The sequence below is a fragment of the Dermacentor variabilis genome, chromosome 3 (genome assembly GCF_050947875.1).
Source record: "Dermacentor variabilis isolate Ectoservices chromosome 3, ASM5094787v1, whole genome shotgun sequence".
NCBI classification, from domain to species: domain Eukaryota; kingdom Metazoa; phylum Arthropoda; class Arachnida; order Ixodida; family Ixodidae; genus Dermacentor; species Dermacentor variabilis.
The window spans coordinates 152,529,416-152,550,092 of NC_134570.1; the positions used below are offsets into that span (position 1 = coordinate 152,529,416).

The window sequence follows — 20,677 nt, forward strand, 5'->3', positions numbered from 1 at the left end:
CCACGACTGCCATGACAAGCGTTAATTTCAGTAATGCGCGTCGCATGTAGTATTTTCATGTTTTATGCAATCTTGTTTACCATTACATATATCACAGTAAACTTAGCTTTTCGTTGACTTTTTTCAAAGCAGCGCAAGTCACGGGACCCGGTATGGCGAGCCAAGCCACGCACCGCTGTACTCACTAGCAATTTTGATGTCGCCGCCCGGCCGGGCCGTTGTATTTGAAAGCCATCTGCGGCTGGTACAGAGCCCGCGCTGTGCGGTGTTTTCGCGGAGTAGTTCGTGTTGATGTGAGCGCCTACACGAAGGTGAATTCGCTCGCTGCGGCTGCCACGTTTTCTTACTGCAGCGCTTTGACAGCGAGTCACCGTGGTCATCGAGTGAGATGTGTTCATGTTGGCTTCTACGCGCGTGACCACATGCTTGTTAATTTGGTAAGTGTGCCTATGTTTATAAGTTTATAGGGCCGATAAAGCTATTATCCTTACTTCGTATAGCTGTCCATTAATTTGCTATCGCAATCGATGCTTCGCCTTTCAAGCAAAACTGCGACTGTTTTTCTTGAAAGCTAGGTCTACAAGTGGGAGGTTAGTTTATACGCTTTTTTTTTTCGAGTCTGTGCATTTTCTTTTATTTTGCCTACAAACGATTATACAAAATAAGAAACACAACTGCAGTAGAAGTATAGGGCTCCACAAAGCCGTGCGCTTTATTCGAATATACAAAGTTTTCCTTGTTCACACGGATGGTTCCGCCGCACCCTTGACGTCGGTCGGTTTGCAGAAGTCCTCGAGCGTTCCCTCGGCGTCGCGACGCCGGTACTCTTCAATCCAGCGCACGTAGCGGGACACCCGCGTCGCCCGCATGGGCGTTTTGGTGCTGCCGCACACGCGTGGGCCTCCGGAAATGACGCCTTCCAAGAACCAGGTGCCATTACCGTCTCGGCGCACCAGGGGCCCTCCGCTGTCGCCCTGCAGGGTTTCATACGTGACAACAGACGAACTATCTAGATTCAGAAAACCCGAAAATGTCGCAGTTGCTTCTACTCTGCGAACATCGCAAACAAATGGTACATGCGACAGGTTGCTACCGCGCTCTGGCTCGAATCACGACGGTGCAGTGCCCGCTCGAAGTTCGAAACAATGAAAGTATGTTGAGCCGTGTGCTGGGCTCGCGCCCGAGGAATTGGAGGCTGCCAGTTGACACTCAACAATGCCACCTATTTAGTAGACAACCAAGGTGGACGCGCAAGACAGTTGCAATATTGCTGTGCTTAATTAGATTGGTAGTTCTACAACTCCAGTTACCAACCCAGAAAACACCTGGTTCCGTAAGTCTGACCATCAAGATGAGCCAGGGTCAAAGTGGGACTTAGCCTGTCCAATCCATTGTGAAGGGAAAACGAACAGCGGTTCAAGGTCAGCCTTTCGTGCCACCATCGCCAGAGGCGCTGGCTGCATCAATGTTCACTACAAGTTCGCACCGAGAGCGCCGACGGTGCCGAGCAGCGTCTGTGTGTTGGTGTTTTGGTGCAACTGTAGCGGTAGTTGCTGCTACAATAAAGTTAAATGGCTGCAAATGAATGGCTTCGTCTTTTCCCGAAGCAAGCAAAACCGAGCCATCGCTCGAAAAACTTGGTTTAACCGCGTTCAACCACGACAATTTGGGAAATATATTTTAGAGCTGCATTCGAACAAGCAAGTAGCTCTGTCAAATTTCAGTGTTGTCTTTGCCATCGTTGTAGCAATTGTAATAGGCGCTTAGCTTAATATGGTTTTAAATGTAGTGAAAACATCCTGCGCCGACTAACCTGCTTCGTTCCGAGCATGAAGTCGTTGTCCAACTTACGAGCCATTGGAAATTCTACGCGTTCACATTATCTTCTATTGACCGGAAGTACTGCGTTCATACACTGTCCTCGAACGAAATGTCAGCTATAGTCAAGGATATCCCAATCAATGTGCCCTCCTCTGTCCCGTTCTACAACTACAGCATACGTACACCGCTTACGCCTGAACGACGGAATTGTGTTTGTCGACCGTGGTACTTAAAGGTTCCCACAAAGTCCAGATTTCTCGTAAACCTCACACCTGCAAAGTACGATAAGCCGAAATTCTGGCATATTTCTCAAGCCCGTGTCAGCAGCCGTGGTGAAGCAGTGGTCCTCTCACTTACTCATTTACTTGCTCCTTAAATCATGGCGGCTTACCCACTACGGTGCATTAGTCAGTTCGGGTGTTCAATGGGGAAAGGGAGATACCAGCGTAAATAAAAAATGTGAGTGAATATGCGGTAAAACTTCTATAAGTATCATTGAACGAACTAATTAAATCTTGCGTCCCAGCTAACGTTAGTCAAGTTGTCCAGCGAAAAAAGGATTGAAAAACACGCAACAAGATGCAAATATAAGACCTACGGTGTTCGCTTGTAAGAATTCTTACGACCAAACACCGTATGTCTTGAAATCGTACTGTGCACCGTGCCTTCTAAATCTTTATTTTTTTTTTTCGTTCAACAGCTTGGCTAAAATTATTTGGGGCGCCCTATACAAAGACTGATAGTAACGTAAACGCACAAGTTAGGAAACAAAAAAACATTATATCGAGGTATGAAATATATTTCGAATAATACACGCAATTCTGAAATGAATTAAAATATTATTTGAAGAAATAACGCGGTATTCTATTTGTTTCCCGTGGAAGCGTGCTTCTGTGACGAAAAGACCCACCGCAGTGGGGCTGAAATCCAACCCACCGAATGACGTAATAACTCCTGGCGAAACGACTGAAAATGAATACTAATCTGACCGAAACTTATGCTGTTTTGATGCTGTACTACGCTTGCGTTTGCGTTCGTGCTTTTTTTTCTCTAGTTGAAAGTTGCCCTGTCGTCGTATTGTGCGGTGGTCGCTTGGCTCACCTCACATTCCAGAGCAAGTGTAACAGTGAGACAGCCGGCTAAGGGTGTCGCGAACATGCGTCTCGCTTCGGACGTGTACAGTATAGCGTTGCGCAACACGCATCACCGGCCGCGTCCTCTCTGTCCTTGACTTGTACCAATCTGAGAAGTAGTCAACTGTATGAGTCAGTTGAGTCGAACCCTAAACCTACCATCACACAGATACCAATACAGGCAAGGCTGCGGGGACACTGACGTGCTCTCACTCACACAAGAAAATTCTCGCCATGCGATGCGAAGCATGTCACGAAGCATGACGAAGCACGACGCTACGTCGAACGGCGCCAAGCACACCTGGCTTCTCAAAACGCTAGCTTGTATAATGAAGGGAGCCATAAGTTTCTTATTGTCTCGTGCTATGCATAAGCCTATCGCCTAATGACTGGAGCATATAGTGGACTTCGCTGGAGAACCCTGCTTCAAATACCACCATCGGACGCTCAGTTTTTACTTGAGTGACATCTTCTGTTAAACGTGTTTTGACACCTTCGTGCTGCATAAACCTCACATGCGAGTACGCAAACTTTGCACCTTCTCGCCAATCTGGGCCGGCCCCGGGGAAACCCAACTAATCACACGAAATTCTGGGTCACTAAACAAAACTGTCCCTCTAAACGTCCTCAGCTTTTTGAATGAATGAATGAAAAACTTTAATCGGGAAGCTTTTTCAGCGCATGCACTAGATGGGAGTGGTCCGTACTTCATAGGAATTCATATTGCTGCTCTTGCCACCTGGCGCCTGGTTACGAGCCGCAGCTGGTCTTGCACGACGGGGCTGGGCAGCGAGATCTTCCATCGCTCTCTATGGGGTGGGATGGGGGTGAGGGTCATGTTGGGGTTGGAGTTGCTGAAAAGTGATGAGCGTTATTGGTTAAACCTACATTCTACCATAATGTGTTGAAGTGTTCCTGGTCCCTGACACACGGGGCACTTTTGCTCGTACTGGCTCGGATGCATGCGGTTTAGTATTCGGTTGTGCGTGTATGACTCTCCTTAAATCTGCCTAGGCGCTGTCTGCTGCTCCCTCTTTAACTTGGCCTGTGGCTCGGGGAAGTTCTGCCTATCTTTCCTGTGGTACTTCGCCGTCTATTTGCGCTCTCCTCCTCCCTCTCCGCGGCGGTGGCCCGGTATGAGAGCGCTTGAGCCTGCTGTTGGGCAAACTCCTTGCCCTCCATTGCGGAGTGGGCTGGAACCCAGATTGATTCGATCTCTTCCCTTTTAGGAGGTTCTTTGACTTTGAATGTCCGAAGCACTAACCGGGATACACAGCGCGACTGGAAGCTTCTATACGCTTGCTGTGAGTCCGTGTACACATTGGTCCTGGCCGGTATGATGAGGGTCATGGCAACTGCCAACTCTATTGCTCCTTCGGCGTCGTTTGTTTTTGCCGTCGCGCATCTTAGGAGCTTTCCTTTATTGCCACCGTTGCGGTTGCCCGGCTTTTTCCTCCGTCTTTGGAGGCTTCCGTAAAAATTACCATTTTCTGCTCAGCAAGCAGCCTGCTATAAGTCTTTGCTCTAGCCTCCCGTTCGCCGCTGTGGTGTGCTGGGCTCGTGTTCTTAGGGAGTGGTTTCATGGTGATGTCTTCATGGAGGCAGTCATCAGCATGCCGATGGCATCCTTAATTGCTTTTCGGATTATCACGTTGATCTGCTTCATTTCGACCGCCCTCAGCAGGAGATGTGATGCCATGCACGGAATTCGTGGCACGACGATGGCCTTTAAGAGTCTCAGGATGTCGCGCTCTTTCATTCCTCTGCGTATCGCCGCTACTCTGCGGTGCATGTAGAGTATTTCCTCCGTCGTGTGCTTTAGCTTTCCCACATACGCTCCCGCCTTGGTGCTTGCTTGTATCACCAGTCCCAGGATATTGATAGTGGGGTCCGGCACAATGTCTTCACCATCTAGCTCCACTCTGGTGCCTTATTCGAGTATTTTCAGCGCTCGTTCCGAACTGCCACTAGTTGCGACTTTTGCAGTGAGTATCTTACGCCGCAATGCTTGGCATATTTTTCCACCGCATTCGCCGTAGCCTGTAGCGTTTCTTGCATCCATACAATGGATCCTGCTTTCGTCGTCCAGAGCGAGGTGTCGTCGGCGTAGAGCGCGTGTCCGAAACGTTCAATTGCTTCGAGCGCCTTCGGCAGGCTCAGGAGTGCCATGTTGAACAACAGCGGCGAGAATACCGAGCCTTGAGGAGTCCTACTGCCCAGCTCGAGGACCGGGGATGCTTCCTCCCCCGCTTTTATTCTAGCTTTCCTATCCGTTAGGAAGCCCGGTACGTAGTTCTTTACCGGGTATCCGCAGCCAGTGCCCTGTAGATTGGTCAGGATGCTGGCGTGGGAAACGTTCTTAAACGCTCCCTTGAGGTCAAGTGCCTCGCGAGTGCCTCGTGACCTGTTTCGTAGCTTCTTCTTTGATCTGTATGAGTACGCCCCGCGTGCTCAGGTGCTTTCGGAAACCAAACAGGGTGTAAGGCATTTGGTTGGTTCTATTCAAGTGTCTCTGTAGTCTGTGTAACACCATCATTTTCATCACCTTGCCCACGCAGGACGTGAGCGCGATGAGTCTCAGATTCTCAATGTGTTGGTATTGGAATGAACTTCTCTTTTACGGCCTTCCAGCAGCTTGGCAGTTTGCTGCTCTCCCAGACCTCATTCATGTGCATGAGGAGCTCTTCTCTCGCTATGTCGCTCAAGTTGTTCAGTAGTTGATACGTGAGGCTGTCCGGCCGCAGCGCTCTTCTGGGTGCTCTCTGCTGTGGCAATCCTCAGCTCCGGGCGTGTAAAGGGTTTGTCCAATTCCTCGTTTGGGAGGACTCGACACGGTCCCAGCCGATCCTTGATCTTCTCCGTCTTGATGTATTTGTTTCTCAAGTCTTCCAATAATTTATTCACTTCCTGGTCGTAAATGTTCAAGTAAAACTTAAAAGCAGGAACAAAATTTCTTCACGTACACTGTACCGCCGCAGTGGTTTTTCTCGAGCTCTTCCGCACACTCCCGTTGCATAAAAACTATACGCCATTGCCCAACATGACAGCAAGCCGCCTGTTCGTTTCAGACCTAAACGGTACCCGCTTTTAACCCGTCACTCACCTACACGGAAAGTGGATGGTGTTGTAGACTTGCACTACCCCTCGTCTTACTTCGATAGTACATTTCGGGCAGTACCTCGGTGGTCTTCATGAGATTGGTTCACGATGTCGAGGAAAAAATACAGGCCTAGCCTGTGCTATACAGGCGCCCTCTCCGATCGTGGCTGCTAACCCTTTTTTATTAATAAAGCATACAATAAACATGCGTACACGTCAAAACTATTATTGTCGACAAGTATAACGGTGTGCAATAAGCTACGACATCGAGTCACCCATTCCAAGTCCTAAGCGTCTGAGTACTGATGCACAGCGGTTGAGGATGCAGACACAAAATTCAATAATATTTTATAGTCTTTCGGCTCCCCTCTGTTAGCTGGAGAGAGAGAGAGAGAAAAAGAACTTTATTTGCTTCTTTCAAGGATTTAGCGTCTCGAGGTCTCCGTCGTCTTCTTGGGCGCCGGCGACTTGGAGCCTCTTCCGGCAAGGGTGGGCCCCTATTCCAGGGCTCCACTGAGCCTAGCTACCTCACTAGCATGCTGCACTAAGGCCCTTTGGGCCGTGAGCTCGCAGCTGGTAAGCCGACTCTCCCATTGCTCCGCACTCGGGTTATTGTGTTGGTTGAATGATTGATTGTGTTTACATTCCCATGTGACATGATAGAGTGTGGGTGTGCTCCCGCACCATGGGCAGGTGTCTCTGTATTGTGTTGGGTACATTTTGTTTAGGATGTATAAATTTGGGAAGGAGTTTGTCTGCAATCTGCGCCAACTCGTTGCTTCCTCCTTCGTTAGAGCCTTGTGCGGTGGGGGATATTTGGCTCTCGACCCTCTGTGTAAGTTCAAGATTTCTGTGTATCCTCCTTCACAAGCGTGTGGGTGATACTCCGGGGCGTGTGACTGCTCTGCTCGGAACGTGGTCTCTCGAGCTAGGCTGTCTGCCCTTTCGTTAGCCTCTATGCCTGTGTGGGCTGGAATCCAGATTAACTTGTGCGTAACGTTCCTCTCGGCGAAGTTGGCTCCGCCAAGAATTCTGAGGGCGGCTTTGCTAATCCTGCCCCTCGTGTAATTTCTGCACGTTTCCTTCGAGTCTGTTAAGATGTTTAAAGGCCTGCCTGTCCTATACCCTTCTACTGCCGCCAGCGCCACGCCAATTTCTTCGGCCTCCGCTGTGCCGGCTGCCTTTGCCGTCGCACATGTGATCAGATTCCCGTCGCCGTCCACCACCGCCGCCGTAGCCGTGCGCTTCCCTTCTCGCGGGTACGTGGCAGCATCCGTGTATACCGTGTTGTCTAGTCGCGCTAGTGTCTTTTCCACGTATTCGGCTCGCGCCTGCCAGTGCACGGTACACGGGCGTTTCTGCATTTAACCCCCATCGAAATACAGACGCGTGGCCGGGATTCGATCCCGCACCCTCGGGCTTAGTAGCGCAACGTCATACCCGCGCGCCTCCACGGCGGATCGTCGTGATACGCAGAGCCAGTCAAGGCAGTCAAAATTGGGAGCTCAATACTTCTTTAACGTTAACGCTTCACCAGAGGTTGGCCCACGAATTGAACCGGTGCTGGTATGTCTCGATAGAGACGGGCAGTTAGGACGTTAGTTGCAGAAAAACACCCACGGACGATTTTACTGGTTTTTATTGCCCAGCCGGGAGCATCTTCTTCAAGTTTTAGGGAAAATGAAGCGATGCGTTTCACAGAATACCCAGACGCTGAGTAGCGGCCGCCTTTTAAGCGAATTCTCCGGACGTTCCAACACCACCCTAGTCCGAGTCGCGCGCATCGAACGAGTTTTCAGTGTCGCTGCTGATGTTTTTACGGTGAAAACGAGGTAACACGACTGACGAATGTTTTGAAAAATACTGTTAGTAATGGTAAGCAGTGTATTCAGGGGCTGCCGAGGACGCCCAGAATGTAAAAGGCCAGCTCGTTTTCTATACGGCATCTTCTCTGCAACGTTATTAAAATTGCGGATGAAAGTAACTTAGAAGTAATCGATCGCTTCTGACTAATTCCTCAATTACTTTCTTGGAGCAGTAATTGGTAACCTAATTGATTACATTTTTGAGTTAAGTAATCGCAAGTCTAATGAGTTACATTTCTTTCTGTAACGTCAACAAGTCTGGAGGCACCGTAGCGTTGAGGCCACCTGCTTTACATGCCGATGAAATGCAACAACAGCCTTTTCTATGTCTATTTTATAACTAAAAGTAAACTTTTGGGATTTCTTATAAGCGCAATTAAAGTTTTCGAATGATATAAGCATGCTTACACTGGTGTGAAACTCACTTCTGCTGTTCTTTTCCTACTGTAACGGCCGAAACGCAATGAATAGTGTGGCCCCTTCAACCAAAGAGCCCACAGTTGTACCACAGGCGGTATGCAAACAGCACTTCATCATTATTGCCGCTTTAATTATCAACAATTTCTTCCTGAATCTTCAAGAAGCGGTGGCGTCTTTCCTGGTTTCCTCATGGCTGCTTGAATGACTAACAGTTTTTCTTATTGCAAGAAAAAACGGCTAGGGCTACAAACAACGCGTAATTGCTCGGTTAAAGTCATAACTTACACTGATGAAGTAACAAGTTAGCATAGAGATGGAGACAGCGTAGCTATATATATATATATATATATATATATATATATATATATATATATATATATATATATATATATATATATATATATATATATATATATATATAGTATACTAGTTTTGCAGAATGTCCGGCAATTTCTGGCGCTAAGGCTATTGTACGAAAGTACGTCACTTTTTCCACATTATATTAAAAACTCTACATGGGGCCAAACTAGTAAACAGGATACGCATATTGGCAATAGAACAAAACGCTAAAGGCGTGTCAGTTGAAAACTTGCGGACACAGGTCCAGCCTTTCAACGAGGAGGTTTCAGAAATTCTTAAGTTTATGTTGCCATATAGAATGGGAAAGTATATCGCAATGAATCTCCTGAAAGTTCGGTTGTACTTGATGGCGAACTCGGCAGTAAATGCGATACCATATATGAAGGCAAGCTAGGTAACAAATATAACAATTTCTTTTAATTACGGAAAATTATACGGTACCCATCTCACGATGATTGTTGATGGTAGCACATGTGGAATTTAATCAATACAGAGACACAACATATTGTCACCGTCGAAACGTGTTATGTATAAGGCGCGTACTGCTGCGGAATACGTCTTTCGCGCTTCCCGAAGAACACACAGCGCCATCTAGCGCCGCCTCCGCAAAGCCTGCGCTTGTCTTCCGAAATGCAAGGGCGCGCCAGTGTGCGCAATCGCTGAGAAACGCATCATGCGGCAACCAGGCTCCACTCTATCGTTTCCTTCTGGACACGCTGCACCATCTTGTGGCACTGCAGACAAGTTCATACATGACCTCGGAGACGGAAAGCATCCGAGATAAAATGCTAGGCCCGCCAGTGCCTGCGAGCGCTGTTGTTTCCTAGCTTGCCGCACACTCAGTGGCACACACTCGGTGACGAAAGTTGGCGATAGGCTCATTGAAGAGCGGCACATACCCAATGCTTTCGTGAAGCAGCATGCCAAAGCGTAGTATAAAAGGCGTTATTTAAAAAGCGGCAAATACTCAGCGCATTATGGCGCAGCCTGCTAATCTGTCAGGTTGCTGTCCTTCGGGAACCTTTGTGACGCCGGCTCGATTCCGCTCAGCATTAGAGAAATTTAAGAGATCATTTCCGACATTGTAAAGCAGCATATTCCCAGTGGCACATACCAAGCTACCAAAGCTGACATGAAATATGTTCGTTGAACAGCTGCACAGACCTACTGGCACATATCCAGTAGCACAAGTTTGCATCAAGGACGTTCACTGAAGACTAACAAAGACCGATTAAAATATACCAAGATGCGGACTATCCAAGAACATGGGATCGCCACCGCACTACAATCTAACTGTACACTTCGGCCCCCAAAATGGCGTAACCGCAGCAGTGGCCTCCTTGTCCAGTTATATAGCAATAGCAACGGAATCCGCCGAATGCACTGATCCGACTCGAGCGGTAGAGGCCGCCATCCGCCTAGTGATTCGTGCCCATCCTCGGGGAATAATACTGACATATTCCTAAGAGGCTTGCCGAAATTTTGACAGGGGGCAAGGTATGTCGCCGGGCCCTTCGCATAAGTGAGAATCAATGGAACGAAGGGGTGCGGATAGTATGGTTTCCTAGTCATCAGGGACAGACCGGCAGGGAGCGTCGCCTCGCTGGCATTAGCCCATGATTCCTCATCTAGGGCATTCGACCCCCCCCCCCCTGGCTGCTCCACGGACCTGGGAACAAGCCGATCTCCTTCGCCCACTTTCGCTGCGTGCGACCTACAGAGAAGCCTTGCGCGAGATTCATGTTGGCGGAAGGAGATTCCGGGCCCCTGACCCTTCCCTCACCAGAACAAAAACGGTGTTACACGGACAGCTCCACACACACTTCCAGTCGCCATAACCCTACGCAAGTATTACCCCGACATTTATCCAACGCCACGATGCCCGCTCTGTGATCGAATGGGAGATTTACTCCACAGTATGTGGTCCTGCCCACACAATCGCAATCTCAAAAGTATAGCACCAGAAAACAGATGCGCAACCAATGGTAGACCACTCTGCTCAACCCAGATCCGACTTGCCAGACATGGCTCGCGCACCGTGCGGCAAGAACAGTACATCGGCCGACTGAAGCCCCGGACCCGACCATCATGACTCATCATTAAGAATCAATGCCCCAATAAAGCTTTTCTTTCTCTTTCTCTCTCTCCCTTCCGACGTCATCTTATCCTAAACTAAGTCACCTCATGGCATGAAACCACCGTTGCGACGATTCTGGAATGAAATTTTCGGCCTACGTTCACTTAATATTTGCATTTGGTGTCCCTCGAAGCCAAACTACGCCCGGCTACGAACTCTGGGACTGAGGAGTACTGCTGTTACACATACAGATGAAGAGGCAAGAAGACACATGTGAGACACATACACGGCGCCGTGTCTGTCTCTTAAATGCCTTCTTGAGCTCACATCTGTAGGCGCTACAGCAGTACCCCGAAATGCCGTGCCAACAAGCGCGCATTACAACACTATTTAATAATAATAATAATAATAATAATAATAATAATAATAACCTTCATTTTTTCCATCAACGTGATGGGGGAGGTAAGGGAAAAAAAGCTGAAACAGACAGCTTGACTAGTTCCCATCCCTCAAAGAAAAAATAAAAAATACGTTCCATGAAAGCAGACAGTTTAGCTATCGACAGGAAATTAAAACACATTTTTGATTGTAAACAAAATCATACCTATCACTACAAGCATCTTTCTGGCATATAAATATGCAGATTCCCAAACGTGTGAACATGGAACGGTAGTAATTGTTTTATATTTACATTACACTGCTGGATGACATATGCAAACATCTATACGCGCAAGAACGGTTCACTAACATCTGCGTAAGGGTATATCACGAACATTCGTCACTAAATTTCACAAGAAACAAAAAAAAAGCTTAGGAACACACGTCAAACAGAAATATATGATATGCATACCAAATTACACAAACGAGAAGAATGTTCAGGGAAATACACCTAAGGTAGAAAAAGAACAATATTAACTGCTGTTTTGATGTATTTCGATTCAATAATTCTGGCAGTTTTCTTTTCATCATTTGCTGTCCATAGGTAGTTCTACACGTCTCTACATTCCAAATTTCCCTACTACTTGTATAGTATAAAGGATTTTGTTTGACAAAGAACCTAAGCTGAGAGAAAGCTTATATTTTCTTTTACGTCGTTTTTATGTGTTAAACACAGGCGGTAGGATACGTCCGAGTAATTTTCATAATTTCCAACTTTTCAAACAAAGGCAGAGATTGGTGACCTCGAGGAACACCGAGAACATGTCGCAACATTCTTTTCTGCACTGTAAGAATTTTACGTACATTTGTGACAGTCGTAGTACGCCAAACTAAATTTGCATAACTAATATGACACTGAAATAATGTATTGTAAAGAATAACCTTGACCTGCACAGGCAGCACCTCTTTACTAATATTCGTAACTCCTACGACACTTGAAATCTTAGCAACAACATGTTCCACGTGGTCTTACCACGTTAAGATCTCAGTGAATACAACGCCAAGAGCTTTGAATGCATGGAGTATATATATTTTTGACTCACCTAACAAAAGATCTGTATTTCTAAAAACACTCTTATTTCTCGGACGGAAAAGTATGGCTTTTTTCTTGGCCGTGTTTATTTTTAATGCATTAGCACTTGACCACTCATGCAAACGGGATAGTGAGCTAGTTGCTTAAGAAATTAGGTCATTCGGACATGCAGCTGTGAAAAGCATAGTCCTGTCATCGGCATAAATGATATGTTTAATGTTCGAATGACATATATATCATAAATAGATTACATAAATTGATATAATGTCATTCAAATAGATATCAAATAAAAGTGGTCCGAGGATACTTCCCTGAGGCACTCCTGATCTTATAGTTTTTTTTCTCTGAAGAGAAGCCATTGAGGTAGACATATTGTTGTCGATTTTCGCAATAGGATGCTAATAGTCCTAGTGCATTACCACAGATTTCATAGGTATCTAATTTTTTTTAGTAAGGTCGAATGTTTCAAAAAATCAAACGCTTTTGTGAAATCTACAAAAACACCCAAGGCTACATCTTCTTTTTTTTCAAAGGCGTTTAAAATAAATTCTTTCTGCTCCAGTAAAGCCTGTTCCACCGACCTGTGTATACGGAAGCCAAATTGTGACCGGGAGAGTATACTGTACCTATCGCAGAAATTCATTATTTTGGCGGAAATTACATTTTCCAGCCCTTTAGAGAAAATAGGGAGTATGCACACGGGTTTGCAATTTCCAATGCCATTCTTATCGCCTTTTTAAAGAGCACTGTCACCCTAGCAACCTGCAATCGCTTTGGAAACAATCCCTGTAAAAAACAGAGAATAAATATGTACCTTAGGCACGGTGAAATTAGTACAATCGCACGTTTGACAGGTGTAACTTTTATACAGTATGCGCCGTTGCTTTTACTGTCCTTTAGTGCTCGGAACACCGAAATAATATCTAGCTCTATTGCAGAACTAAAGGGATTCCTGCTTTTTAGTTCTGATGTAAGCGAGCGCTCCTTCAGTCGGACGTTCTTCTTTGAGTTCAACAACGTATTTCTTAAATTCGTCCACTAAACGAGTGCCTGTGATCTCTTCATTGTTATGCTAAATCTTTCTAACAAAGCTAAACTAACAAAGCGTGGGGGGATTTAGAACTGCATTTAGTTTTTCCCATATTTCGTTTCTTTATCCTGCAGAACTTTGAAAGAAATTGCAAATGTAATCGCTTCTTGCAGCTCTAATCTCCTTTGTTAATTTATAGCGGAACACTTTAAATGTTTCTAATTTATCTGGGTCGTGTGTGGCCATGACTGTTGCATACAGTTTGTCTCTAATCTCAATCTGTCTGAGAAGTTCTTTTATAATCCATGGCTTTATCTTCTTTGGCTTCAAAAAGATTTTTTTCGGAAAACATTTAATACATATAACTACGAACCAACTAAAACAATATATTAAATGCAATTTCAGCATCAGTCTCGTTCTGCACAACTCGCCAATCTACACAAGAAATTTGTAATTTGAAAATGTCCATATTCGTTAATGAAAAGTCTTGAAAGTATTGCTGTGTGAGTCTCGCTTTACGCATATGTTTATCTAAGCACACACACACACACTTATATATATATATATATATATATATTTACCGAAGTGATCAATTATATGTGTTTACATTATTCCAGCCTTCATATTATATGCATGCAAGTTGGTTATAAACATATCAAGCAGCGAAGAAGATCGGGGAGTAATTCTAGTGGGCTTATTAATGACATTCTTATATCCGTATCCTTTAATTACTTGTTCAAATTCCCGTTTTGCGGGCAGATCTCCAAGCACGTTAATGTTAAAATCGCCGATGATCAGACATAGCTTATTTTCATTTGAAAAAGTGAACACGGAATCTAGAAATACAAAAAATTCCCGCTTGCAGGCCGGTATACTACACCTACTATTATTTTGTCGACCGCCAGACATAGGATTCCATGTTCTTCATGCACGCAAGAGAAATTCCGCACTTGGTCGCAGACAAGCTGTTTCTTCACCCTCGTTGACATGCCTCCTCCACGAGAGGTAGTTCGGTTCAAGAAATACGTTTTGTAAGTTACGTTTTGTAAAATACGTTAAATTTTCTTAAATACGTTTTGTAAATACGTCATCCATTAGCTTCTTCTGTCTACCACGTCTCCGTAAACATGATGACGTCAGAAGCGAAATCAAGGTTGCTGAACAACATTTCGAACTGATCCCTTTTGTTCTTAGCTGACTGGGCATTGGGATGAAACAGCTTGAGTGAATTGGCATATTCCAGACCATAAACGTCTTTAAACTCGGATGATGTAATGTAATCTTTCTTTGAGGTCATAATAAGGAAAAAAAGCTTAAGTCTATTTAATCTTTGCTAGGTCCTCTTTGCGTCTTACATGATGCACTGTTCCATGTTTCTGGATGACAAAAGCCTTGCCGTTACGATGCCATGCGTATTTGAAATCCTGCACTTTAGCTCACTGCCTGGTTACCTCAAGCAAAACCCTGCTTCGTTTCTTCAAGTTTTCCTGAATATAGCAGCGCCTTTCTGACTGCTTGAGTTCTCCTTTTCTTTTTTAAAAGCTGAGCCTTCAAATCCTGTTTTGCAAAATATGTATTGACACCTGGTATCCTATCTTTAGGCGCTGGAAGCCTGTGCAAAGCAACAATTTCACATTTAGTTATTTCTGGAATGTGAAGCTCCGCTGCCACTACATTAATTTTTTACAACAAATCTTCGTTTTCACTCACGGGTATGCCATGGAACTCGAGCTTTAGTTTTCTGCTTTGCCATTCAAGATTGTTTAGACCTTAAGTTATCTGTCTTTTTGAGTTGCGCAGCCTTGAGATTCAATTGATTCAACTCGTTTGTTTGTGTGCGATATTTCTTTGTCATGATTGCGCATGTGTGCCAGAACTTCGTCATATTTATCTGACATCACTTCCACTGCGTGCTCAATTTTTTCTACTGTGTCCTTCAGTGTCATGAGGCTTTCCAGTTTTGCATGAATACCTTGAAGCACAGTCGCTATATTTGCATATTGTTCTTTTTTGTTTTGCTGCTTTAGCTACCTCTCGGCTTTGCTGTCTTACATGTTTCTAACCCTTTCGTCATGCTTCGGCTTTTCATTTGTAATTCTGCTATCCCTGAGCAGTTGCCCAAGTGGTACAGCTTGAGTGAAGCTTGAGTTGTCCCTGCGAACTTTATTTCTTTGTTGCCGTGTTTTCTAATTTCTAATTTCTTTCACCACATGTACTATTAAAGCGAATCAATTGTGCTGTAATTGTGATCCACGCCCATAAATTAAAGGTGCACGTGGACATCTTAGCATATTTATTCCATTGAACTGTTTAGTAAAGTGCCCAAATTAGCTTGAATATCTTCACAGCGCAGACATACCCAGGTAAAGGCACAGGTAGAGTAAAATATGGCTTTTCTTGAGTATGTGTGTGCTGGGAACACATTCAAGATACAACGTTACCAACTCGCCCAATCTTCAATCCTTGCTCAAAAAACAGCCTTCAAGCCTTCTGGTTTTGTTCATAATGAAGAAAGGAGATATGAAAAAGACATCAGGGACAAAATATAAGTATCATCAAAGTGTAACTGAATTCAACTTCTAAAAACAGAGGTATCATGTATGAGACTGTGAGCCTCGTCATTATCACTCACGGTATTAAATAAACATTGCAATATAATTTTGGCACTCGGATAACAAATTTTATGAGCTCTAAATACAATTCTCCTAAAATCATCTTTCTCGAAAATAAAAGCTGATAAATTAGATTAGATATATGGATATGTGGGTTTTGAGAACACCCCTATAATATATCAGAAACTGCTAGGGCGTCTGCTATAAGGAGATGGCGAGAAAGTTTGATATTGGATGGTTCTTACGTGACAAGTGGAGCCGACTACGTGTTCAGTGCAGATTATGGTGTCGAGCAACTTGACGGTGAGCCGCTGCTGGCACTCGTCGGCGTTCAGCGTCCGCGTCTCCAGCTGCCGCAGGACGTCGGCCATGCTCCCGTCCTTGTCCCCTGCGTGTGCGTTGATTGGTCGTGGCTGTCGTATTTCGTAGGCCTCAGAAAAATCCAGGCCCGGAGTGTAATCAATGTCAGTTGCAAATATATTTTTATAAATATGACTTATGTGTACACTTGCGTGTGTGTGTGTGTGTGTGTGTGTGTGTGTGTGTGTGTGTGTGTGTGTGTGTGTGTGTGTGTGTGTGTGTGTGTGTGTGTGTGTGTGTGTGTGTGTGTGTGTGTGTGTGTGTGTGTGTGTGTGTGTGTGTGTGTGTGTGTGTGTGTGTGTGTGTGTGTGTGTGTGCAAGAAAAACTGAGCAAGAAACCTATATTCAAGCACGGCATCCAAAATTGTTAGGATATATGCCTCGTGCAGTTGCCTTACTTTGCCAGCAAATGTAGCTATGTTCATAGTGACTTAAATGATTTGAGCAATAAGATAATCCAAATGCCACACACTATAGAAACTATGCTGTGGTGCAAATCATTTTATGGGCTCTTGCTTATCTGGCGACGTTAGTGTAATACAAAGTGCTACCGATTGGCCCAAGGTCGTAAGGTGAGAAATTGTGTGTGTTTGTGTGTGAGCAAGTGTGTGCGACAACGATAAGACGACGGCACGGCCACTATAGCATTGTGCCAAAGAAGATTGCATTATGCCAAGCTCAGTGCGCCGCGACTTCTGCACCTCCTCCTCCTCTTTCTCCTCCTCATCCGTCGTAGCCCTAATTAACTGGCTCGGCGCCATGAGGAAAACTCGTACCCATTCTTTGGCTTTTTTATTCAAGTTAATGCTATGTAACGTCATGCAGGCATCAATCTTCTCAAAGTGGCACGTGCCACCGGAGTAGAACTGTGGTAAGACTGACAATGATTCACAAGATCAATGGCTCCGTCTAATAAAGTGGATGAAAAAACAACTTGCCGCAGGTGGGAACCGAACCCACAACCTTCGCATTTCGCATGCGATTCTCTACCAATTGAGCTACCGCGGCGCTGTTTCCCCATCCACTTTTTTGGGTATTTATGTGTCCTAGTAGAACCCTCGGAGTGTTAGCCCAACGCCACCACTCACAGACCTTGGCGGCGGACGTGGAACGTCCTTCTTGCCGCAGGCGTCACGAGAACGTGATCTTTTTGGGTGAAGGCAACTGGTCAATAAACCCACATATGCTACCTGAAGGCGTCAATGTAGCCGGATTCGAGACCCTCGCTATGTAATGAACGAGAACAGGCCCCTCGGTTAACCCCCTTCGTTCTCGTATATATATATCTGTGTGTGTGTGTGTGTGTGTGTGTGTGTGTGTGTGTGTGTGTGTGTGTGTGTGTGTGTGTGTGTGTGTGTGTGTGTGTGTGTATGTGTGTGTGTGTGTGTGTGTGTGTGTGTGTGTGTGTGTGTGTGTGTGTGTGTGTGTGTGTGTGTGTGTGTGTGTGTGTGTGTGTGTTCTCTTTAGCGTCGCCGCACTGGGGACCCGCTATACCAAATCACTAGAACCACATCACCTGCTAATCACTCGAACACGCGTCTCATAACGTCTTCCTCTTGATTCTGTGAAATCCGCATTGTACATTCACAGCTTGGTGTCTAACTCATTCCCGAAGCTGCAGTTATTCATGGTACGGGTACCATCGCCGTCGCAGCGAATTCATCATGCAGGGACACCATTGTCTCCTCTCATGACTGAGCAGTCCACTATGTAATGCATGATCGTTCAGCACCAAACTCTTCTACACCTTGGCGCCGCGTCCATTAGAGCAGCGCTGACTGCAGTATTTGCGGAATCTTACCGTTGTGAGCCCCTGAAGTTACTCCCTTTTCTCCAGCAGCTTATTCTTGAAGCCATACTGCATTCAAGTAAAACGACACTCGGTAATGTTGGTTTTTTGATTGTATGTTGGATAACATAAACATTCTCGCATTTTAACAGCGTATTTGACATTTCCCGTTGCTGGTACAAGATTGTCTGCATGGGTGCGTAGGCATTTTACACCAGTTTCGGATGACTGTTAAGCAGGAAAGAATAAAGATATTTTTATGAGACACGCAATCGCGCACAGGCTACAGGTACACTTCCATCGCGCTGAATACCCACCGTCAATCTTGCCCCAACCAGTAGCGTAGAGCTCGCTGTTTCCAGGCAAGGTGTCGTTGAGCGAGTATTCAGGCAGGCAGACTGGCTGGATGAACTGGCTCAGAGGAACGTCTTTGTCGAGCTTGATGATGGCGATGTCGTTCTGCGCCAAAAAGCACGACTCAGCTTCTCCAATGCCCCAAACTATCGTTAACGCCTTGTAAATGAGTGCCGAGATATGTTGCCTTAAGTAAGCACTGTTCGCAACATTTGTTAACAAGTCGGAAATCTGAAACATCAATTGCAAAGAGTAAAAGTTGGCCTGAGGAAAGGGTGTGAAATGCGGTAAAAAAACCTCACGAAACCTGTCTATCGGGAAGCAAGTTTTCTGGTACACTTACCCCTTCATTTTGGTTTCTTCACTTTCCCATCTATGTTCACACATTTTGTACCACTTATTCAATAAAGCAGTCTATCCGAGTGTAGTAATGGCTGCGTTTTGGTGCGAAAGCGATTTGATAGTCACATGCACAACCCATTGAAGTGGGAGGAACCTCGACATATATCGACGCTAGGTAGCTCCACATCTCACCTGCGTTAGCTGTACTGACAATCGAGATTGAGAGTTCCTTGACTCCAGAAATTTCGATTGATCAAAGAGAACCTGAAGCATCTGAAATGTCACAGTCATGGCTCATCTAACAGTCTGTATGAGAGGACCGTGCATTTGCATTTTTGATGCTGATCTTGTCGCAAAACAACAGTTGTTATCTACTTTAACACTCCACAACGACGAAACTTTCAGGTCACGAACGGCGAACACTTATCGACGTGAAATAGTGCATTGTCAGGAAATTATCGAGCATGCTGCACGAGATAGAGAATGTCCACGTAAGATGGGTGTAGCCGCGAAGGGGGTAAGCATTTTTGAGAGTGTCGTACGACAACTTTCCGACGGTGCGATAATAGAAAAGCCAGAGTGGTACTCAACACGCGGTCTGAGATTCTGCAGGCGTTATGACTGAAGCAATTACTTCACTGATGTGTATACATCTACCTTAGCCAAGTATTCAATCAGAGTGTGGGCCCGGTAGGCCGGGCGGGCAAACTGCTTGCTGCGGGCTCATGAAACCTCAATGTACCATACGGAAGAGCAACCTGTAGATTCCAGCAATGTCGTGCAAAGCTGAGGATCGCATGTGACCGCTCATGATAAATATGGTAGAGGGAATTTAACATAGGCAATTACTCAATGAAAGGAAGAGTAGGCACGAAGAGCGAGACTGCATTGAAAGAAATAAAAATTGCATTGCCTGTATTCCGGTGTTAAACTTTTTTTTTCAGACTTTGAAAGATATTGATCTTTTTATGCCGTTGAATGCATTTTGAATCTGTGGCTTCTTGCTTTCTAGGGTGTTTCTCTTTATACTGAGGTCAGAGCAGAGCAACAGAGGGCGCCTCCACTTGCATACATTCTCATACAGCGCCAGGAAATACCTCGGGTAGAAGAATATAAATATCTTGGTTTATGGATAGACGAAGGCAAAAGATGTAAGAAAACACAGGAAAAAATAGGAGCAAAGGGGTAGAGAAATGTGGCCATAATAAAACACATAGCTCTAAGGGGATACAAGAGGTACCAGATGCTCCGGGATATGTCGAAAGGTGAAGTGGTTCCAGGACTTACATCTAGAAATGCGGTTGTTTCCTTGGAAGTCAGGAGTACAATGAGGACTCAATGGCAACCAAAGGTCAGTGGGACGCCTTGCATTGGGCGCTCACGGGAAGGCTACAAATGAACCTGGGCAGGGTGATACGGGCTGGAGAAGTTTCGAAGTGAGGGAGGCTCACGGCAAAATTGATTATGAAGAACGACTGAGGAATGGGAAAGAAAGTGAATGGGCCGGGAGAGTGTTGAGGTATTTGCACAGAAAAAAATGTTGATTCACACTGAAGGAAAAGAACCAAGACGCTTATCAGCAAGTATGCTCCTGTATGGTGAGCAACACAGCAACAAAGAATGTCACGCGGAAAGTCAGGGAGGCTGAGATAATCTCATGGATGGCGGCAATAGAAAAGAAGCAAGCTATGGCTGACTACTTAAGAGGAAAAAACGAAATCAGCAAAGAAACTATGATAGTTCAAAGAGAAGCTAATTCCTTCTCGAAGCGTGATCGGAATGCCTTAAAACAGGCACTTATAAAGCGAGATACATCAAGAAAGGACAAGCATGTTCCAGCTGCGATAAAGCTAGCGACACAATGGAGTATGTTTTATTGGAACATGTACATATCTGCGCAGCGTTTGATTTGGCCTCCTCTGGCCTTCTTGAATCCCTTGGGTT

At 45.3% G+C, this 20,677-nt stretch overlaps 1 protein-coding gene across 1 annotated transcript in view; it reads right to left on the bottom strand.

Moving 5' to 3' along the window:
- Positions 1 to 675: 675 nt before the first annotated feature.
- The window catches only part of LOC142574812 (ovochymase-like), a 68,354-nt gene continuing 48,352 nt past the window's right edge, over positions 676 to 20,677 (bottom strand). Inside the window, exons 11-13 of the mRNA XM_075683821.1 lie at positions 18,355 to 18,496; positions 16,134 to 16,276; positions 676 to 974 (exon numbers count right to left, since the gene is read on the bottom strand). Coding sequence (XP_075539936.1) covers positions 741 to 974; positions 16,134 to 16,276; positions 18,355 to 18,496 — 519 coding nt within the window. The 3' untranslated portion in view covers positions 676 to 740. The remainder of the gene's footprint in view (positions 975 to 16,133; positions 16,277 to 18,354; positions 18,497 to 20,677) is intronic.